This window comes from Rhinolophus hipposideros (assembly GCF_964194185.1).
Source record: "Rhinolophus hipposideros genome assembly, chromosome: 15".
Taxonomy (NCBI): domain Eukaryota; kingdom Metazoa; phylum Chordata; class Mammalia; order Chiroptera; family Rhinolophidae; genus Rhinolophus; species Rhinolophus hipposideros.
The window spans coordinates 6328697-6351717 of NC_138061.1; the positions used below are offsets into that span (position 1 = coordinate 6328697).

The 23021-nt window shown below is 41.6% G+C and overlaps 1 protein-coding gene across 2 annotated transcripts; it reads left to right on the plus strand.

Annotated features, from left to right (window-relative positions):
* Positions 1-3868: 3868 nt before the first annotated feature.
* OAT (ornithine aminotransferase) lies at positions 3869-22287 on the plus strand. Of its 2 annotated transcripts, none has more exons than XM_081074037.1 (10): positions 3869-4176; positions 9631-9858; positions 13627-13851; positions 13954-14049; positions 16589-16716; positions 17324-17446; positions 18230-18358; positions 19334-19447; positions 20233-20377; positions 21437-22287. In XM_081074037.1, exons 2-10 carry the CDS (start codon positions 9660-9662, stop codon positions 21595-21597), a joined length of 1320 nt encoding a protein of 439 aa, XP_080930163.1. In that variant the 5' UTR covers positions 3869-4176; positions 9631-9659; the 3' UTR covers positions 21598-22287. The 2 variants fall into 2 exon arrangements, with proteins under 2 accessions (XP_080930163.1, XP_080930164.1); XM_081074038.1 differs by lacking the exon at positions 3869-4176 and adding an exon at positions 4699-4895.
* The last annotated feature ends 734 nt before the right edge of the window (positions 22288-23021 follow it).

Here is a 23021-nt window from a genome sequence, read left to right on the forward strand (position 1 = left end):
GAGGTTTCTCTTATTTTATTTTTAAATAAATGAGCAATGTAAATGTTTTCCAAATGAATGCCGCTCTTAACTCACTGCTTAAATTTTTGTCAAATAATTTTACCTTAACCTCTTTTGTTCTTAGTTGAAATTATTTCTGCTGAGTAAGTGTCTCAAGCCTGGGACATGATGGGGTGGGCATCTGGATTCTTGGCTGCCCTATAGTCAATTGCGTAAGACTATCTGGGATGCTTTACCGTGGAATCGCAGATTTCCCTGTCTTTTAAAGTGTTAGATTAGGTCTTTAAAGCTTCAGCTCTAAAAATCTATTATGCATATCCATATGCTTAAAATAACGTATTTATTATGTTTCAATATTGAGAATTAGCTGACTTTTCAGCTCCACGGGTCAAGTCTCTTTTTTAAACATTTGTTGAGTTAATTTCAATAGACTTCACCTCTAGCTGTGCGAGCCCGATAGGCCTGGTTCACCTCCACCCCTCTACCGGTATTTTCTGTTCTCTTTCCCTCCTCGGCCTACAGGCACACGGTGTCCTCCATCTATAGTCACCAACTCCCAAGATCCTCTCAGAAGCTCCTCTTCTGGACCCAGCTCTGTTCCAGATCTCATGCCCTATGCTAAGAATTGGTCCATCCTCTTCTCTCCAGCACACTTTATAAAGTTACTCCCAGGTGACGTTCTTTTGGCACCGAGACAGTAACAAGGTATTAGTGGACAATAATGCTTTGAAGCACTCTCCTTTCTTCAACCTAAGCTTCTAGGGCTTTAAATCTGAATGTCTGTTACTATTCTAGGAGTGGGGAGGGCTTTTCCAGCTGGGGTTTTGGAACCCTACGGATTATCCTCTCATAGTGGCCACTTGCTCTGCCTCTAATTCCTGACCATGGGAACAAAGATAAGTAGTGTCCAGTGTGGAATAATAATTCCTATTAAAAGCAATATGCTGATGGGTTCTGGGAGGCTGTAAAAATCCTGCAAGACAGGCTCTACCTTCAAGAACTCATAGCCTGGTTTGAAAGAATAAGCCATATAGAGAGCTAGAGATATAAAGTAGGTTAAACAATCACTGTGGGCAGTACTGTGACAAGTGGACATGTAGTGCTAAGCAGCCTGGGGGATCAGGGAGGGTGTCACGTGGGGAAGAAAGGACAGGAACTGTAGCAAGAGTTCTTAGGTGGCATTCGGCTATGAGGGAGAGAAAATAGCAACTCCTGGCAGGCACGTCCTCTTAGCAGAACCAATATTTTAACTGCAAAATTTATGAACTGCCTATCGTTCCCAGTTCAGACTTAAATTTAGAACTTTCCTACTAGCTATCCCTCTCCAGTTCTCGTCACTACTTTGCTTAACTTGCCTCAGCCAGATCCCTGGCATTCTGTACTTAGGGTGGTTTACTTTTCTGCAGATATAAATGCCGGCCCCACCTCAGTGCAGTAGCAGAAGGAGGCATGAGTTATATATACTGTTGAGTCTTTTGTTGGAAGACATCTTTTTAAAGTGAACATATCTAGGAGAAAAAAATTTCTCCTGCTGGGTAAAAATTACCAAACACTTTTATTCTAAGTCTCATTACCAGACTTTCTCCTTGGCTTGGATTTTCCTTTTTAATCACTTCAAGCTCAGGTATATGAGTATGTACTGGTAGGTTACACTAGTAACAAGTAATAACTAGTTGGACAATGAAGGAAGAAATGAAAAGAAAGAGGCCTGCATAATCCATACATTGTTTTTCTGATCACTGAATAATTGAGAGTTGGCTGTATAAGAAAATCAAGAATTTTTAGGTAGTTGCAGCTTCTTCCAATGGTCAAAGTTGTAAGATTTCAGTTCATACCTGTTGAAGGAGCATTTACTGAACTTTCCCTCCTTACTAAAGAGACCCACATGCCCTAGCCTGATGTACAATCCTTTGCAGCGTAGTCATATAAACGCTCAAAGGACATTTGTCGAATGAACTAACAAAATTAAAATCAATCTTTATACTTTCCAGTTTTATGGTTAATTACTGGAATCTATGAATAGTTTTAGAGGCTCAAAAATCTTTGTAATGTATCTTCTGTCCTTACACGTTTCCAGACTGTACTAATAAAATAAATACAAACGAAACAGCTCTATTTCTTGGTTAAAAACAAGCTGCTCTCAAGTCTGGGTCTCCAAGGTCATGTTAAGCTAAAAAGCAACTAACTGCTAGTAGAGAAACTATAAAATATTATCGTGCTCTCTGTACTATTGCATTTTCCTGATAACAGAGAAGAGGCAAAACCCAGACATTCTCAGCAGTTTCTTGCATACGAAAGCATATTTGTTAAAGAGTAGCTTATTTGTGAGTCCAAAGGCATTCCAGCCTATGAGGTCACTCAGATATTGGGTGTCATGCCCCCTTCATGAACTCAGAGCACCTGCTCCTACTTTTGAAGGCATAACCTGGGGTCCCTGCGCTTTGTAAGAGTTCTAAGAGCAGGGCTTGGTTTTACACACCTGCCCAGGTTTGTAGAGAAAGGACGTACAGAAACCATTCTCCTTTGACCCTTTGGGCAGAACAAGCTAATTTCCAAGAAATCAATCACTGTATTCAGAGTAGAGGAGGAATAGCAAAAAAAAGTAGAAGGCAAAGTCCTACTCTCTGTGAGCTCCAGAGAGGGCCTGGCCATAACTATTGGAGTGAGTGACCTTGGTCTAGAGCAGATGGAGCCAAGGAGGACTGAATGCCTTTTGGGGTCTTGCTCTGGACACCTGCAGACCTGGGCTCTGCTGTTACCGGTCTGCCTCTGTGCCCACACCATACAGCTTTGACTTTACTTTCTGCTCAGCTGGTTATGTGTTGAATGTCTTGCATTTGCCCTTCTGTCGCATTTTACCTTCTGCCCTTCCCTACCCTGTCTGTGTCCCAGGAGACTGACCCACAGGATCTGCATTAAAGGGCTGGCTTCCTAATGCGTTCAGCCCATGGATAACCCTGGCAGGAGATGAGAGGAGTTTGCAATCTTTATACCCCAGCTCCCTTCCGGGAGGATCACTCATGACTGCTGCCCAGGCAGGTGGCGTCTCCTTTCTTTCTCTTTGGACTCTGGATACCTCTCCCTTTAGGTCTAGGGTTGACAACAATGTCCAGTCCACCCCCCCCCGCCCCGCCCCCAGCCCTCCCTCCCCGCACTGGCTCCAGGTTACTTTTCCATCCCTTATGGTTTCCCTGTGCATGCTTAAATAATTCCTTTAACAAGCAGACCTCCAGTTTACATTTTGGAGCGTTCCATCTGTTTTCGGCTAAGATCCCGATCACGTGGGTCTGATGGAGCCTGGTGCTGAGGGACAGTCCTGTCCCTGTAGCTGTCTGCGCAGTTGGTGGCACACAGGGCTGGGCTGTCAGTCGCCTGTCCTCTCCCAGTCTGTTACCTAATATATAACAAAAATGGAGCAGACAAAATGATGTTCGAGTCCCTTCGGATTCTCACCTTTGATTACCCTGGACTATCCATTTTGAGTTCTTTGTTTTACAAGGGGCCACGGAGGGCGCCGCAGACAAGCTGACACTGAGTGCGTTGCGGTCATTTAAGTGTCTGCGGGCAGCCACGAGGAGGTGGGCAGTGTGCTTTCCCCCTGCAGCGATGACTTCTGCGGGTGCGTTCAGAGGCGCAACAGCGCCGCACGTGTTCAAGGGCGCGGGGTCTGGGCCGCCGGCGTCCGGGCCGGGCCGACCGGGGCGCCTCACGTGCGGCTCTGCAAGGCCGGGCGCTGCAGCGCCGCCGCTGGGGGCAGGGCTGGCAGTCGAGCCCGTCTGTACCCGGGAGGCGGGGGCTGACGAAACGCCGCGAGCCCGGGGAGGTGGGGGCAATCGACGTTTCATCCCTTCGGGCTTCCTCTTCCCACGAGGAAAGAGCGAACAGTGAACGACGGAGGGAACGGCGCGGGCCAGGCTGGCGCCCGAGCGCAGGGAGCGGGCAGCCGCCCAGCGCAGGAGGCGCGAGACCCGCAGGCTCCGGGACCCGCGGCTGCGCGAGGGCGGGCGGGGCGGGCGGACGGCGATTGGTGATCAGCTCTCGGCGCCGGCCAATAGGAGGCGAGGGCGTCCGGGGGGCGGGGCGGAAGCCGCATCTTAAGCTCCGTGACGCGGCGCGGTCTCGGTTCCAGCCCCGCCGACGCCGCGTGTCGCAGGCCGAGCTTTGACGCGTAGACAGGTGCCCGCGCGGGCTCTGCGGGGCGGGGGCGCGGGTGGGGGCGCGGGCGCAGCAGTCGGCGGCGTGCGGGGCGAACGGGGCGGGCGGGCGGCCGGCGGCGTGTGTCACGGCCTGGGGGCCGCGGGCAGGGCGGCGCGGGGAGGCTGCGGGTGGGCACCGCCGCCGTCCAGAGCGGGCGCAGCCGCCGTGGGGCCTTCCCCCCGCCCGGCGCGCGGGCCCCAAGCGCCCCGAGGGCTCCGCGCCTCTCGTGCGCCCCGGGGTTTCCGGGAAGGGGGTGTTTGGGCCCCCGCGCGGGGAGCGGGGCTCCGGGCACCGAGGGCTCCCCGGGTTCCTGACGGAGGTCGTCCTGGAGGCGGCGGGTCTGCTCGGTGATCGGGGGCTTTCGTTCCGGGGCGGGGGCGCGGTGGGGGCCGTGGGGAAGGGGTGGCGGCCCCCCGGGCAGCCCGGGCCCGTCGCCAGCCGGCCCGCCTCCCCCCCGCCGCTCTCCGAGGGAAGCCTCGCGGAAACGCGGCCTCCCCTTGCAGTGGCGTGCCGGTAACTAGCTGCTGCCCCGGGGCTGGGGCCGACGGCGCTCCCCGCGGGCAGACTCGGTCCCGGAGGCCTTGCCAGCGGCCGAGCGGCGCACGAGCTCATCGAATTCAGTGTCTCCTCCCACTGTCCCTTGGTCACGAGGTCTCTTACGTTCTTGGTGTTCAACGGTACCAATTTGAGAAGTCAAGGTGATGAGGGGGGAAAAAGGAGTGGCTTTACTGTAAGAAGTTACCCATCTCCAGTTTTTTTTTTTGGGGGGGGGGCATTTTCTGATCTCCACCTTCTCCATTCTAAATCTGTTTTCTGGTTTGTAAGAGTAAGATCTACTGTAGTTCTCTCGGTTTGAACTTGGGACGGTTCTTTCTTTAGGTATGGAATCCAAATTCCTTATCCCTTTGAAATAAATGTTCGAAAGAAATGAAAGGCTTCTTTCGTTAGGACATCCTGGTTCCACCTTCAAGAGAGTGTAGTTCCTGACTGACAAAGATCCAAGTGTGAAAGTAGAATCTTTTGATTAAAAACAAGACTTAAATAAAAAGCTTGTTATTTAAAATAAAAAGCTTGTAATTTTCCATGGTGTTCGAGATTGATTTTGCACCCCCACCCCCCAAAAAACTCAGTAAACTTTAAATAGATAAAATTCTTAAAGGGATTCTTTTCCTCAAAGAGGCTGTCTTACTTGTATTCCCCCCATACGGCTTTTATTACAGTTACTTTTGTGCCTATTTTTTCCCCTTGGCTGAGTTTCTGAGGATACACAACATCTCATACATTTTAAAATAATGATGAATGGGCCAACTTTTGGAGGTGTGTGGAGGGTGTGGTTTAGCCCAGCCAGTCCTGTTTCGGTAGTACTGCTTGATAGTACTGTTTGCCAGTGACGCACTTGAGTTGAATTTTAGCCAGATTACATAAAAAAACCAAACAAACTACAAAACACTTTTATTGGCAGAACTTTTACAAAAGGACTGTATTTGTGATTACCTCAAGAAAAGTAAATATTTGAAAAATATAGTAAAACCAATTGATTCAAGTGGAATATTTTAAGTGACTTTTTCATGAATTTATACTGGCTTTTCTTGGAGTGATTTAAAAAAAATAGCATTTCATAGTGTACACTGAATTTATTCTTCAAAATGCATCCTTTTATGGAAATTCTATTTTGGGTAAGTTCTAATAGAAATAGGATGGATTAGACAGGAGGGAGTAATAGCTTGATGAAGGACTTTGTTAATTACGTGGGTTACTGAAAACATTTAATGTTAAAACTTTTGCTGTCAGTAGCAATTTGTTCTCCAGGACCTGAGTGTGGGCCTTGGTTAAAATGCATGACAACAGCCTGGAATGGTTACACTGGTACAAGAGATTTTGACTTTCGAAGGCCATTAAACCTAGTGTAGTGAACTATTGATAGAATGGTTAGTTACTTCTGGTGATGACGTGGAGAGTGCCTGCCTCCTCTTAGAGCTAGACCCTACTCGGTTAGGGATGTGTGATTCGTCTGTCTTGTGGGCCGTCTCGCTTCCTCTTGCTGCCTTGACTCCTCAGGAGTCCCAAGGATCAGTGAACTTGGTTGGGAACAACCTCATTCATTTGACAGACAAGGAGTCCCAATGGAATGCTCAAACCTGGGTTAGGTTCTGGGGATGCAAAGTGAACTTTAAGACATGGTTACTGTCCTTTAAGGAGCCTAGTAAGATTTTAGGGGGACAGTCATGAAGACAAGTGTCCTCAAGTATTAGGACCTGTGACAAAAGTCTGCAAAGGTTCCTGGAAGTCTTCAGGAGGGTCTTATGTGGTAAATTCTGTGGGGGAGGGTGAAAAAAAGCTACTATGTATAGTTATGCATAGGAAAAAAAGGTAATGGTTTCTCCATAAAGTATGGAATTGCAGGTAATTTTCTTGTCTGTGTTTCTAATATTTTTAATAAGTAGAAAAATTTCACTGTTTTTTTTTTTTTAAAGAAAAAAACTCCAGTTTAAAAAAGAAACCATGGCACTGTGTTGACTTTTATGTTTTAAACTCCAGTTTAAAAAAGAAACCGTGGCTCTGTTGAAATAGGCTAATTCCATTATGAATTTAAAGGAGGAAGGGAATTAATTGGCCATTTGTGCTAGGTTTGGCTCTGTAACATTGTCGTTTAATCCTCAGCAATGACCTTGAATGGTTTCAACCTTATTTACAAGTGGGGAAGTGAAGCTTAAAAAGATCATCCAAAGATTCCTAAGAATTTAATTCCTGGTCTGCAGACTTTGGACTTCACGCTTTACTCTCTTTGTTTTTCAGGCCTTTTTGGAAGAGAAAGTTAGTGATATTGGCTATTTTTCAGCCCATCTTTTTATTCTGTTCTAGTTTCTCTTATGGTGCCAAGCACAGTAACTGGAACACAAGGTTCTTTAACGAAAATGTGCTCACAGGATTCTGGTTCCTCATCTTGCATCCAACAGCAGGACTTTCCCCAGTTGAATTAAATACCCAGAGTTGATCTTTAAAAACCTTAAGGATGAATATTAGGAAAGTTTTGAATGTTACTGTTTTGTCTGTAAGTTGTAGTTACTCTATAAGACAGCCTGAACTCTGGAAAACATGGATATTTTGTTTCATTTCTTTTAGGAGTTAGCTGAGCAAAAAATAACTTCTTGTATAAAATGAGAATGTTGAATTTAGTTAATTTCAAATATTCCTTTCACTTGCAATCTTGTATCAGCCTGTTAAGGCACTTAAAAGATGCTAGTTATTTTTAATGCCGCTTGATTTTTTATTTTTTTTTTGAAGTCCCTCTCTGCCCGGTTCTAGTGAATTCACAGAGCTGTAGACCTTGATAGCAAAATCACCTTAGAGAATAGTTTTTATTTTAGATTTTTTAAATTAGTTTATTTTAGAATTTGACTGTCCCCCAGAAAGATGAAATTTTAGACCAAACAGTTACAATACAGGTTGTACTTTCTAGGGGTAATGACTTCTACCATTTTTTAAACCACAATTCATTTTCTCAAAATTTCTCAAACCTCTTCTTTTTCTCCTAGTTTTGTTCTGTATGTTGTCTAAGCTTTCTATTTGTCTAAGGTGAATCTAGGCAGACATTCAATTTCATTTTTAATGACTTTTTTCTGATTGTACGTGTAATTCATGATCATTAGAAAATGTGGAAATTACAGAATAGTGGAAAGACAACAGTGAACTTTTTTGTACCTTTTCAGTGTTGTTTTCCCTTATGTATTTTGCAATTAAGCATTCTGTATATATGATCTTATTTTCTGCACTTAAAACGTCTCTCCATGTCATTTAAAACTGTAATTACTTTAAAGGGTAATATGTCATTATGTACGTGATTATGTGGAACTATTCTCATATTGAACATCTTTTATGCATGAATGTTCACATTCCTGAGAATTTCTTTACGATAGAATATTGTGAGTGAAATTACTCGTCTAGGAATACAAACACTTCTAAGCACAGTAACTGGAAAAGTTCTAAGGCTTTTATCATGACTGCAGTTCTTAGCTCAGAAAGTGTTGTAGTTTAGAGTATTGCTAAGGAGTGTTATATTTTATTCCTTATTTGATGAAGGCAAAATTTAATGTGTTTAATTTTTAAGTTGGTCAAATAAAGCATTAATTCTTACTGAGTAGAGCATAAAGAGCCCACGAAATAGAGTTAAAATCAATGTTAGACTTAGCAGTGGTATTTGGGGAAATTCTGTCTAGTACAGCTAGATATTTTTGCGTTTTTATTAGCAGCTATCTCCAGTCTAATACATACACATATATAATTTTTTTGTAAAATTTTTATTGGGGAATATTGGGGAACAGTATGTTTCTCCAGGGCCCATCAGCTCCAAGTCGTTGTCCTTCAATCTAATTGTGGAGGGCGCAGCTCAGCTCCAAGTCCAGTCACTGTTTTCAATCTTAGTTGCAGGGGCGCAGCTCACTGGCCCATGAGGGAATCAAACCGGCAACCCTGTTGTTCAGAGCTCGTGCTCTAACCAACTGAGCCACCTGGCCGCCCCTAATATTTCTTATATAACTTTTTTGTTAATACATACCTCTCTGAGATAAGATCTGTTGAAAGCTAGGGATCTTCTTAAAAAATGCACTTAGCATACAATTCTGCATTATTTCAGGAGTTATTGGACCTTGAAGACTGTCCCTGGATCTCCGGTTCAAAATCTGTATTTTAAGGGGCATCTGGTTAGCTCAGTTGGTTAGAGCACCGTGCTCCTAACAAGGTATGCCACGTGTGCCACTGAGCTGCTCCCTCCACAACTAGATTGAAATAACTACTTGACTTGGGCGGGGGGGATCTGTATTCTAATCCAAACCATGGCAAGAAAGGGTAGTTGCTGAATCTTGGCAAACCAAGTCCTGGATTTTGTTTAGTGCTTGCTAATTCCTGAACATACTGGATTTACTGGGTGTGCCAAGGTAAAGGAAGCCAGCCAAACTCCAAGTATTAAGTTTTGCTAATTTGACAGTTCATCGTATGCTGGGTAATTCCAGCCCCACTGTGGTTCAGCCTTGCCTGACTCCCCTTGTCCTTGGGTGAGTTCCTTGTCCGTGGGGTGCTCTCAGCACTTATGACTTAAAACAATGCATGTGTGGGTTTATTATAAACCTGTCAAGTGGTACAGAGGGTGTCAACGTTTCTGACCTCTCATCCACTGTTTTTCTCATGTTTCTTATATATTCTCTTGGACTTCTAGCCGGTAACACTGCCCATTCCACCTGAGCGCTTATCAGGTTTTACTGTAAATATTTATATACTTGTTTCCCTGCTTCACCTTCAAGCTTCCCAAAGGTCGTCGTTTTCTCTCACTTTCTTGATTGTTTTTGGTGGACTGTGGCCAATGCTGAACAATATTTAATGAGTCAACACACTTCGACTCCGGGAAGATTCTTGATGCCTTCTTTTCTCTTTGGCCAGGTCGGTGGTATTCCTACTTGAAGGACACGATGTTTTCCAAACTAGCCCGTTTCCAGACTGTTGCTGTGCTTCGTCGAGGAGTTCACTCTTCAGTGGCTTCTGCCACATCTGTGGCGACTAAAAAGACAGTCCAAGGCCCTCCATCCTCTGATTACATTTTTGAACGGGAATCTAAGTATGGGGCACACAACTACCATCCTTTACCTGTAGCCCTGGAGAGAGGAAAAGGTACATTTTGAATTAATCCAATTTCCCCCTTTTATTGCTTGAAACCTTTTGTAAAAATTGCTTTTATAATTTCTCAGTATATATTTTTCCAGATGCATTTAATATCTCTGTTGCAGATATGGTTAAATCAACATTTATTGAGTATGTTAAGTGCTTGCTGTGTCAGGTGCTGTGGGGGATATAAAGATCAACTCATTCGGTGTTTGTACCGATGGACCTTGTCATGAGGGAATGTAAGATACCTAAGTAAAGTGCCATAATACTGCTCATTTTTTTCCTTTAACTTTTATTTTGGCATAATTTTCTTTTATTCTTCACCCAGATTTCCTAAGAGCTAACATTTCACATTTGCTTTACCAAGTATTTTGCCGTGTAAAATGCTCTCTCCCATGTATACTAATGCACACCCGTTTTTCGCTCAAACTTTCAGGGAAAAAAATTCTTTCGTTTTAATTTTCATTCAAATTTTAATTTGTTTATATTTAGGTATTTGTTTTTTGTATTACAAAGGAATTTTTCCATTTATTTATTATTATGCTTTTAACTCATAAGCATAAATAAAGGAGTTAAAAACATTTATATAGATGCGGAATTAGTACTACCTGTGTATAATGCACATCCTTATTTTCCCCTCACAAATTTGGGCAAAAAAGTGCATTATACATGGCAAAATACTTATTTCCTTTTTACGCATACACACTCATGCTCACACATACACACACAATATATTTTTTTTCTAAGGTGTTTGTGGGGAAGTTGCAGATGTGATCCTTTTTACCCTTAAATTCTGAGTGTGTCTTCCCTGAAACAGGACTTTCTCTTATGTAACAACAGTGAATTATCAAAATCAGGAAATTAATACAGTACCATTATCTGATCTCCAGATTTCACCTGTTGTCATGTATAGCAAAAGAAAATTTCAGATCATGGGTTACCTTCAGTTTTTAGGTCTGTTTAGTTTTGTTTAATCCAGAAGAATTTCTCATCCTTTGTCTTCTTGACCTTGATATTTTAAAGAGTACAGGTCATAATTTTGTAGAATGAACCTTAATTTGGGGTTGGCTGGTAAGGTAGTGTCTGCCAGACTTCTCTGCTGCAAAGTTACTCTTCCCTTCGGAATCTCTTGAGGGTACATGGTTTGCAGAGCAAACTTTGTCATAAATTTAGCATCCATTAATGATTCCTGCCTAAGTAAATAATTACTAATAGTTACCAAATAGTGATTTAATCCACATTTAACAGCCTTATCCCAATAAAACCAAAGTTGATTACTTAGCTTTGGGCCAGAAGATGCCATATAAGAATATTAAACATTTTTGCCTGTGTTTTATTTGGTACCAGTACTGTAATATAGAAATTTGAACACATGAAAATATTAGATTTCTACATTACGAGTTTGGAAACAGTTTGGCTTGCAAAAATATTCTTCACTTACACAGTAGCAGAGTATAGATTCTGGAATCTGACTGTCTGGGTTCAAGTCCTGGTTCCACACATGCCAGCTTGGGCTAGTTGCTAATCAAGCTTCTGCCATCATGCCCCCTGATGTTTCCGTTAACACGGTCCCCATAAGATGATAATGGAGCTGAAAAATTCCCATCACCTGTCACCTAGAGGTAGCAGTCATAACGCGGTGCAGGCCACAAATACCCACAGTATCAGTACAGCCAGTCCCATGCTGCACAGCTGTGGAGCCAGGAGCCGTAGGGGAACAGAATGTATCATCCCAAAATATGTCTCTGGCATAAGGATTATTTTAGGCTGGTTCAGTTTAAGAAAGGTCGACCTGGGAGAAGTTCTAAAGACTAAGTAGAAGTTACCCTTTGTAAAGGACATTTACATTTGTGAGGGAAATCTCCATTTGTAAGGGTGTCTCCCTCACTGTACCGGGAAGAGGGAGATAACCTTCTCCTAGAAACTCTTATCAAAGTAGAAATCTGCATAACAACCTTACCCTTGGAGGTGGCTTTTCCTGGTGACCTCCCTTGAGGACTCTCCCACCCCCACCATCATCTGTCTTCAGCTGAAGATAAGGTGGTGAGTTACTCAGTGTTCCTGGGTCTCTCCCATGTATACAGAAGACATACATATTAGTATTAAACCTTTATTTTTCTCCTGCTTATCTGTCATTTATTACAGGGATATCTCAGCCAAGAACCAGGGGGTAGAGGGAAAATTATTTATTTTTCCTCCCTTATGGAGCAACAGGCTATCCCATACAGCCCGGTGTGTCGTAGGCCATGTACCATCTAGGTTTGTGTGTGTGTGCTCTGTGAGGGTCCCCCAACAAGGAGTCGCCTGAAGACACGTTTCTCTGGTATTCCTGTCTAACAGCGGGTATTACCTTCTCTCTGTGCTGCAGGGATGGATGGGGGAGATTTGATGAGATAAGCACCTAACATAGTATGTTAAGTATGTGGTAAAGTTACGTATTGAGCCACTCAGTACATTTTAATGTACATAGTCAACTTAAAACAATTGTAAAGTGTACTACATAACTTCAAATTTACCATTTTAACTATTCAGTTCAATGGCATTAAGTACACTTACAAATGGTGTACAACTATCGCCTCTAACTAGTGCCAGAACTTGGAAACCCCATACCCATGAAATAGTCACTCCCCAGTGCCCCCTCCCCCTAGAGCCTGGCAGCCACTAATCTGTTTTCTGTCTATGGATTTACCTGTTCTATATTTTATATAAATGGACTCGGACAGTATGTGGCTTTGTGTCTGGCTTCTTCCACAGAGCATTATGTGTTCAAGTTCATCTGTGTTGTAGTATGTGTTCGTACTTCATTGCTTTTTATAGTTGAATAATTCCATTTTGTGGATAGGCTGTGTTTTGTTCATCCATTCATCAGTTGATGGATATTTCGGTTGTTTCCTCTATTTGGCTATTGTGAATTATGCTGCTATGAACATTCATGTACACATTTTTGTTTGAACGCCTGTCTTCCACTTTTTTGGGGTATTTACCTGGGAGTGGGATTGCTGGGTCTTGTGGTAATTTTATTTTAATTTGTTGAAGAGCTGCCAAACTATTTCCATAGCTGCTGCACCATGTTACATTCCCACTAGCAATATATGAGAGGTCCAGTGTCTCCTCATCCTTGCCAACACTCGTTTTCCATTTTTTAAAATTTAAATTATAACCGTCTTAGTGAGTGTGAAAGGCTATTGTGGTTTTGGTTTGCATTTCTCTAATGACTTCAGTTATTGAGCAGCTTTACATGTGCTCGTCTGTCGTCTGTATGTCTTTCTTTGTATATCATTTATTCTTTGGAGAAATGTCCATTTTAGTTCTGCCCATTTTTTAATTGGATTCTGTGTTTTTGTTGTTGAGTTATAAGAATTCTGAATATTAGAACTTACAGATACACAATTTGGGAATATTTTTTCCCATCTGTTGATTGTTACAGTCAACTAATCATGATTTTTATGTTATGTATCACGTATGCCTTTAAATTCTAACTTGAAATTCCAAACTTGAGTTTCAAGGAGTAAAGGTTTCACTCCAGAGTTTATAAATAAAATCTTTTTACGTTGTGCTGTTCTTGTTAAATATCTGAAGCTGGACAGATAAAATGTAATTCCTTATAAATCAGAGTTATAATAATTATGCTTGAACTAAAACATACCTTAACCACACTTGCATTTTAAGTAGAGGTTCATATGTAGGTATTCAGAGGACTTGTTAGCAGTGTTAATCTTTGAAGTTTATGTAATTTTGTGATTTTTCTAGAATTATTTTCCTTATGTATTTTAGGTATTTACGTATGGGATGTAGAAGGCAGGAAATATTTTGACTTCCTGAGTGCTTACAGTGCTGTCAACCAGGGGCATTGTCATCCAAAGATTGTGAATGCTCTGAAAAGTCAAGCAGACAAACTGACCTTAACGTCTAGGGCTTTCTATAATAACGTCCTTGGTGAATACGAAGAGTATATTACTAAACTTTTCAACTACCACAAAGTTCTTCCTATGAATACAGGTAAAAATATTTACTTTTTTTCTTAATTGCCAAGAAAATAGTTTTATTATTTTCTGATAATTTAAAACATCTTTTAAAACAGAAATTTTTTTCTCTTGATAGGAGTGGAGGCTGGAGAGACAGCTTGCAAACTTGCTCGTAAATGGGGATATACTGTTAAGGGTATTCCGAAGTACAAAGCAAAGATTGTTTTTGCAGGTATGTGACATTCAACATTAGCCTCTGTGATTTAAATGTACAATACCCTTTACCACTGTAATTTACTGATGAAATATTTCTAATGTGTTTACTTCATACATGCCACATTATTTCATAAAAATTGAGATTTCTTTTTCTTGGTTTATTTCCAAATATTTGTTCATATATAGGGTTTTTCTCTCCTAAATAACTCCCTAACTCCTGTCAAAATGAGCGCCTATATGATTTATTTCTCACCTGCTTATCTGATTTTTTACATAACAGTTTTTGGTTAATTAGATAGTCTTACTGGTAGAGCACTTTTGTTAGGTTGTTGAGGTTGGGTTATGTTACAGTGCAGCCATGTCCTAGGTATGATGTGAAATTTGAACCTTCATATTTGATGAATTATATCAAGTTCTTAGAAGTTGTTGGAAGAGGAGGACTGGGGTTGCCCTGGATACATTTCTGGGAATGGTTGAGAAGAGTGACATGAATACTGATTGGGGAGACCAACAGTTAATTCAGATGATGTAATCTGACTTTTGGAATCTTAATAATGATGTTCAATTGATGGGTTCTGATTTTTTTTTAGCTTGATTTTAATTTTTAAAAACAAAGTATAGATAAACTTGTCACTGCACATAGTCAAAATTCAATCTTGTGATAGTTAAAATCATGAAATATCCTGTCTTGTGAACAAATGCAGCTATTACAGACCCCATAACATAACAGAACCCAGACTTCAACTGATGGCCGGCCATACTTGGTATTTTGGGGTGACAGATGACTATTCCCAGAGAAGGAGAAATCTTTGCACAGCTCTGTGACCTGCCGTTTTGGAATCTTGTGACTTAGTTGTAGGACAACATAATTGTCTCTTCCAAACAAAAATGGCATTTCTGGTGATTTTTATTGTTATTGGCTGTATCTGGTTTCTTTCACATTAGCAAAGGGTGCAAAGGTGTCTTCACCTGAGTATTGAAAGAAGCTGGTAAGTCTGGGGCTGTCCCCAGCTGTAAGTCCTTTATACTCCACGGTAGGCAGGTGAAGGAGGATGAGATTCCTGAGGCTGGATAGAGGAGAACAAATAGGCTCTTGGTCTCATCGACGCATTTTCTCTTAAACAAGCCTGGTCCCGATCAATATGCTGCCACTTGTGGACAGTGAAGTGGAGTTCACTCGTAGGTGAACGAGGCTTTGCAAGAGCAGTGTTTACAGATGCTGGGAAGCCAGAATATAGTAATTCAGTACTGGGTTAATTGAGTCCGTGCTGGGGAAGACATTAAAAAAAAGTGGGAGAACCCCCAAGTCTCTCTGTTACTCTACATTGTTTTTTCCTGTCTTCAATTTAACCCAGCTGAAATGATCTCACGCATTTGCTTTATGTTATGGTGTTTCTCCCCCGCTAGAATATAAGCTCTGTGAGAGCAGGGAGGTTGCCAATCACAATCACCATTGTATCCCCAATACCTGGAACACTGTCTGACAGAGTAGGTCCTCAATCAAGTTTATTAATGAAATAAGTTAATGGGTAAAAAATGTACCTGCACAAAGGCAGATGTCTATCATTGAGCAAATAAAAGATTAGAATACCAAGGAAGGCAAAATTGAAAGTGTTTGGATTGCCTGAGGATGTTTCCTCCAAATGAAATTTAAAATTCATTCTGTAGAATAGTTAGCCAGGAGTATTGGATTTTTTTTTTTTTTTTTTAAAGATTTTATTGGGCAAGGGGAACAGGACTTTATTGGGGAACAGTGTGTACTTCCAGGACTTTTTTTCCAAGTCAAGTTGTTGTCCTTTCAGTCTTAGTTGTGGAGGGCGCAGCTCAGCTTCAGGTCCAGTTGCCATTTTTCTAGTTGCAGGGGTCGCAGCCCACTATCCCTTGCGGGAGTCGAACCGGCAACCTTGTGGTTGAGAGGATGTACTCCAACCACCTGAGCCATCTGTAAACTCTCAGCTCAAGGTGCCGTGTGCAATCTTAGTTGCAGGGGGCGCTGCCCACCATCCCTTGTGGGAGTCAAAGAATTGAACTGGCAACCTTGTGGTTGAGAGCCCACTGGCCCATGTGGGAATCGAACCGGCAGCCTTCGGAGTTAAGAGCATGGAGCTCTAACCTTAGCCTGAGCCACTGGGCCGGCCCCGGAGTATTGGATTTTTAAAGGGAAAACATTCTCTGTGAAGGATATTCTCTTTTCTCATATCACTTACATAAATGCACCGTCTCTAGGAAAACCTGTATTACATGCCTCAGTTGTTAGGTTTTGGGATTATTCAAAGAAAAGACGATTATCTACCTATCCTTGGGCTGTATATTCCAGTCGGGGGTTCAGCAGAGAAGTGCCTAAAATAATAATTGCAAGGCCAGACCTTGGTGATCAGGTGAACCATGCTGTTTAATATCAGATTTTGTTTTAACAAAGGGAAGCTTACTGGAAGTTCTCTAAAGCAAACCCTTTGTTTTTCAAAAGTCAAACTTCCTATGGTATTTTTGGGGGACTGTGTTTAGTAAATTTGGGGGTTTGTTTGAAATAATCACTGTGTATTTTTCCTTTCTAGCTGGAAACTTTTGGGGTAGAACTATGTCTGCTATCTCCAGTTCTACAGACCCAAGCAGTTATGATGGTTTTGGACCATTTATGCCCGGTTTCGAAATCATTCCATATAATGATCTGCCTGCTCTGGAGGTACTTCACTAGCATCACGTGCTCTAGCTCATAGTCAATAGAAATTAAGTGTGTTGAATGTGTGAATTAAAAATAAATGTGTGACTAATGAAAATCTATCTTACTGAAGTTAGGCCAGGATTTCAGATTGGTCTCTTTGATCATCAGTTAGTTTCCAACTGGGGAAACCGGGTTCCCTGGTCTAGTCAGACAACCAACTAACCGCTTAGATTTGTATCCTGTGTAAGTATTAACTTGGATAGTACCTGTTTAATTATCAGATAAAGTTACTCAGTTTTCAGCTAGCTTTTTAAAATTACGAGTGGAGGACTTGTAAAATAAAAAGATGCACTTAAAATGGCTTTTACTAAGGCCATGTTTTTTAACGTTTAGTTACTGTACATTTAGGTATAAGGAAAAGTAGGGTAGAGTAGCTTAAAGCTGAAGTATGTGGAGCTTTTGGTAATTGAATGTCAGTCAGAAATGTTATACTTCGAAGTCAGAAATATAATTTAGTGCAACAACTTAATTTGTATACTTCACAGGAAAATTTGTGCACTATGTGATTTCAGATTTCCAAGTAGGTTAGAAAGGAAGTTACTAAAATACATTCCTATTTTTTTTGTAGCGTGCTCTACAGGATCCAAACGTTGCTGCATTCATGGTAGAACCAATTCAGGGTGAAGCGGGCGTTATCGTTCCAGATCCAGGCTACATGATGGGCGTGCGAGAACTGTGCACCCAGCACCAGGTCACCCACTTTCGTACCCGCCTGCACTTCTTAGAGCTCAGCTAGTAGAATTGATGCAGAGATCACCTACCCTTTCCACCAGAGGGAGAACTCATTCTTAGAGCTTCAGAACTTTCTAGTATTCTCTCAGCAGCCTGCACAGAAATCGACTTTTACTAGCTCTGTAAACTGGCCAGACCCGGGGCCCTGGCAGAGCTGCAGACTTCCGGCCCCAACCCTGGTTCCTTCTTCTCCTCGCTCTCGGCTTGTTCTCTGATTCCTCCCAAACCATGCGTTGTACCCCTCTGCTCCAACATTTAAGTTCTCTCCTCTTCTCCCCACCAAGCTAGTAACTGTTTAATAAGAGTAAATATTTAATAAGTGTTTGTGGAGTAAACAAGTGAGTTAATTTGTTTCCAGAGAGGAGTTACATCCAGAGCAACCCCTCAAAGCCCTCACTTTGCCTAAGCGCCTTTCCGCTAGGACAGCAGAATGGGCTGGGGGTGAGAGCGGCCTGACGCAGGAGGTAATTGGTGTGTCCACAGATTTCATAGGACACTATTGGAATTGTGGGGGTCATTAAAACATTTTCATAGGGGCGGCCAGTGTGCTCAGTTGGTTAGAGCTTGGTACTAATAACACCAATGTTGCCGGTTCGGCCACTGTGAGCTGCGTCCTCCTTAAAAACACATTTTCACAAATCAGGGAATGTCAGATAGATTTGTATGGGGAAAAGTAAAATAATGAGTATTTTCCTATGGATATGAAGTTGATGACTGATGCTATTATGTTGTTTTCCAATAGGTTCTGTTGATAGCTGATGAAATACAGACAGGATTGGCGAGAACTGGTAGATGGCTGGCTATTGACCACGAAAATATCAGACCCGACTTAGTCCTTCTTGGAAAGGCACTTTCTGGTGGCTTATACCCTGTAAGTTGACTGTTAACTTCTCTTTCTAGTCCTGCTCTCCTGAAATATATCCTTAACATATTGTGTGGGTTTTTTTTGTTTGTTTGTTTCTTTTTTTAATCTTTATTGGGGAATATTGGGGAACAGTATGTTTTTCCAGGACCCATCAGCTCCAAGTCAAGTTGTTGTTTTCAGTCTAGTTGTGGAGGGTGCGGCTCACTGGCCCATGTGGGAATCGAACCGGCAAACTTGGTGTTATGAGCAGTGCGCTCTAACCAACTGAGCCAACCAGTCACCCCCCCTTAAGATATTGTTACGTCAGCTGATTGTGACAACAATGCCTTTCTTATAGTTTGGCTTTATGTAGTGTGCTGTGTGTCACCCGGAATGTGTGTAACATCTCAGTGCCGTGGGGTGACCCCCTTAGTTAATGATAACTGAAGAATTGAGCGTGCCTTGGAATTTGCTACAGCACGTTTTGGATGGAGACTTTTTACCCCAAAAGTATTCCTATAAACCCCTATGCTTTTTTCCATTGTTCAGAAACATAGCTTTACTAATTTTTTAAAACCATGACCGATTCATGTAGATATTAGAAAACAATTGGTGTTTTGTTGTGATTGGGTTTGCTCTTCAGAGCCAACAGCACACACTGGATTAAAGGGCTCTGAAGTACAGTGCAGAATATTGTTTTCTAAGCGGTTGAAGCATCTCACCTTGGGAGCGGAAAAGTTCTAAATGATGGTATTGTAGAAGTAGCTTACATCTCAGCTCCAAAGTGCTGTCGTTCTGCACCTGCTGTGCCTGTGGTAACGTGCTAGGGCATTACTCAGTTTGTCCCTGGTACTTCAGATGACAGGAGTGTAGTTCTTGTTGTTGAAGCTTTATGTCAAATTTAATACCAGCTTCAGAAATATTTCTGTTCCTGCTCTGCTAAGAATCAGAAGAGTTAGTCTGAGAAATGGTTGGCTTAGCGCTGAATTCTGCGTGTTTCAGGTATCTGCCGTATTGTGTGATGATGACGTAATGCTGACCATTAAACCAGGGGAGCACGGGTCAACCTACGGTGGCAATCCGCTGGGCTGCCGAGTGGCCATTGCGGCCCTGGAGGTAAAACCGGACAGCTGTTAGCTGGACAGGAGCTATTCTGTCAGGCTGTGTTCAAGTGACTTAAATTCGAACCCATTGTAATGAGGAATGTAATGAGATTGCTCCGTTTTACAGAGTATGAATTACAGAGGAAAGATTTTAGGGGCAAGTCATCCTCAAAAAGGAACTCAACCTTGACCCCGTGGTCTTTCCCTGAGTTTGCAGCCCCCTAGGACTTTGGGCCTGTCGGCACTGGGTGGCCCTCCCAGAGCTCTCAGTCTGTGACCAGGCCTGGCCTGTCAGGCCTCTGGCTTAGCACACGTGGTGGTTTATGTTTTGGTAAAGCATATATTGAACACTTAGACTTATTCCTTAAGTGCCTACCAAAGGCATAAAATTATGTAATCTAAAAAAAGATGAGCTTTTTAGGGAAAAAAATAAAGGAAACACTATTACAGTTAAAAAAATTAAACTATATTTAGTTCATTAATTTATTCAACTGATAAGAAAATGTATCAGTTGCATTTAACAAATTTTAATCCTTATTTTGCTTTAAAATCAGATTGATGATGGATTTGTGACTAAAGCTAGGTTGTGTCTGAGCTACTATATGTTTAATTAGAAATTAAACTGGTATGGCTTTGACAAATAGAAATGAAAGTTAAAGTTACTTTGGTCTTTCCCTAATTATGTTCTTCCTTTGTGTATATTCCACATTCCCCTCCAAAGAACAGCATGAAAAAAGGAACCTTAACGTTTGTGTAATTTCTTTGTGTGTGTGTGTAAAATTTCTTTTTAAATAATAGGTTTTAGAAGAAGAAAACCTTGTTGAAAATGCGGATAAAATGGGTACCATATTGAGAAATGAACTCATGAAGCTACCTTCTGATATTGTAACTGCTGTAAGAGGAAAAGGATTATTAAATGCTGTTGTTATTAGAGAAACCAAAGGTACGGAGAGAAAACATTTTTCTCAAGATAGTATTTTTATAGGAAGAGCTAAAACGTTTCCTGTTTTCTCTGATCATTGGGTTCCTTTGACACTGTTGATTGACCTTCTGTTGACCATGTCTGTTAAGCTGAATATCATCTGATTTATTTAATAGTCTTAAAAATACAGCTCTTTCCTACATGAAGGCACATTTAACTTAATTTAACCTGTTTCTGTTCCTTTAAGTCATTTGTAATTCTCCCTAGGTTAGTTATGCAGAACTTGGAGATTTAAAGTTATTTTCTTTTAGCCTTTTCTTTAGAGCACTTTCCTTAAAAGTTTCCTTTGTTCTCCTTTCCTCCCTCACTTTAATCCTTTGCTTATCAGTAGAGATCATAGGAGCAGCAGTTATACTGACACTAATGACAGTCATGACAGAAATCACTCTACTGCCACTTGATTGTTTGGTGTTTCAGTACCTCATTTGTGACCCCTAAGGGTTCCATGCCGGATTTTCCTGTGATAACCCATCCTTTTAAGCAGTGATTCCAACCTTGGTTGCATTTTAGAATCACCTGGGGAGCTTTTAAAAAGATTAATCCACGCCTAGCCACAGCCCAGAGATTCTGATTTGATGGGCCTGGGCAGCAGGCAGCCAGGGTTGAGAATCACGCTCTCAAATGACAAGTCTAATCCCACAAGCTCAGGAGGTAAATCCACTTTCGGGATATGTGGTGTTCCCTGGGTTTTGAGTATTGTTCATTGTATGCCAGTGAATTCTCTGTCATACCCAAATTCTTTTTGCAAATTCCTTATGCAATTAATACAGCAGCCTCAGCACATAATTTTTCTGCTTTTTCATGTATGATAAACTAACGAGCCATATGCCTAATCATACCACTTGTACATACTTATGCACTGCTGACAAGGTCCTTCCTTTTTAAGAAGAGAACAAAGCAAGCTTGAGTAGGCATAGTGGGAATTTTCCTTGCCAGGCCTCACTTGCCCAGGCGTACTGCAAGGGGATGATTATACATTTGTCTTTGATCAACATACGTGTTTGACCTTTTTCTCTTTAGATTATGATGCTTGGAAGGTGTGTCTGCGACTTCGAGATAATGGACTTCTGGCCAAGCCAACCCATGGAGACATCATCCGATTTGCACCTCCACTTGTGATCAAGGAGGACGAGGTTCGCGAGGCCGTGGAAATCATTAACAAGACCATCTTGTCTTTCTGAGAGTGGTGACTGTTTGCAGCGGTGCCTGGGAGCCATCTGGAGACAGGCAGTTCCTTGATGTCCTATAAAAAGCCTCTGCGTTTCTGCACTTAACGCAGGCACATTCCATCCCCTTGTGTCTTCAAGGACTTTTGTTTTTAATATATGTATTTTTCAGTTCATACGTAATAGAATGACATTTAAAATTGTGCATGCAGTTCACTATGTAACATAACTGTAAGAATATAATGGCATCTATATGCGATTAAGTGTTTTGTGTGTGTGTGTGTGTGTGTGTGTGTGTGCGCGTGCGTGCGTGTGCGTGCGCCTTCTAAGGGGAAGTGCATCTATCAGCAGCCTTTGGATCAAGCCCCGTATAATTTATCTTTTATAATTTCCTTGCTTGTGTAAATGTTTCATATGTGAAAAAGTTATATGGGGTTTACATAGAAGACTTGTTTAACTTTATGAAGTTGAATCATAATCATTGAATGTTAGGAAGGATTAATAGTTAAGCTTATATAAAATACCAGATTTAAACAAACTTCATATTGGCCAACACCAGGATGTATTCCATGAGTGTCATTATTTTGAATTAAGAATTAATGTTGAACATTCCCAAATTATGTTTTAAGTGTTGATATAATTTGTAAAAAATATTTATTTTCAGTTTTTCTTTAAATTTAAAATAAAGCTTATATTTAAAATGTCTGTTTTGTGATTCGTGTGCTATTATCAGTGTGCAGTATTATTGATTACTTAAAATTTTTATGCTCTTTGAGAATGTTCTTTGTTTTAATTTCATGTTTTCTAAGAGCATTTCAGTTTCTTTGGTAATCTCTAGAAAAATAGAAATTATAAAAAGAAAGTAATTGTTTTTCAAGGTGTATATTAACATAGTGGGTCCCCTTATCCGCGGTTTCACTTTCTGTAGTTTGTTACCTGAGGTTTGTTATCGGTGGTCGACTGGTCCTAAAATATTAAATGGAGGATTCCAGAACTAAAGAATTCATAGGTTTTAAATGAAGAATTCATAGGTTTTAAATTGCGTGCTGTTCCAAGGAGCATGATGAATTCTCTTGCTGTCCCACCCGGATGTGAATCGTCCCTTTGTGTGGCGTCTCCACGCTGTCTAAGCTCCCTGCCTGTTAGTCACTTAGTAGCCATCAGATGGACTGACAGTATCGCAGTGTTGGCGTGCAGGTGACCCTTATTTTACTTTATATGGCTCCAAAGTGCAAGAGTAGTGAAGCTGGCAATTCTGAGATGCTGAAGAGAAGCCGGAAAGTGCTGTCTTTTTAAGTGAAAAGGTGAAGGTTCTCGACCTAATGAGGAAAGAAAAACAATCAAATGCTGAGATTGCTAAGATCTGTGGTAAGAACAAATCTTTGAAATTGTGAAGAAGGAAAAAGATTCGTGGTAGTTTTGCTGTTACACCTCAGACT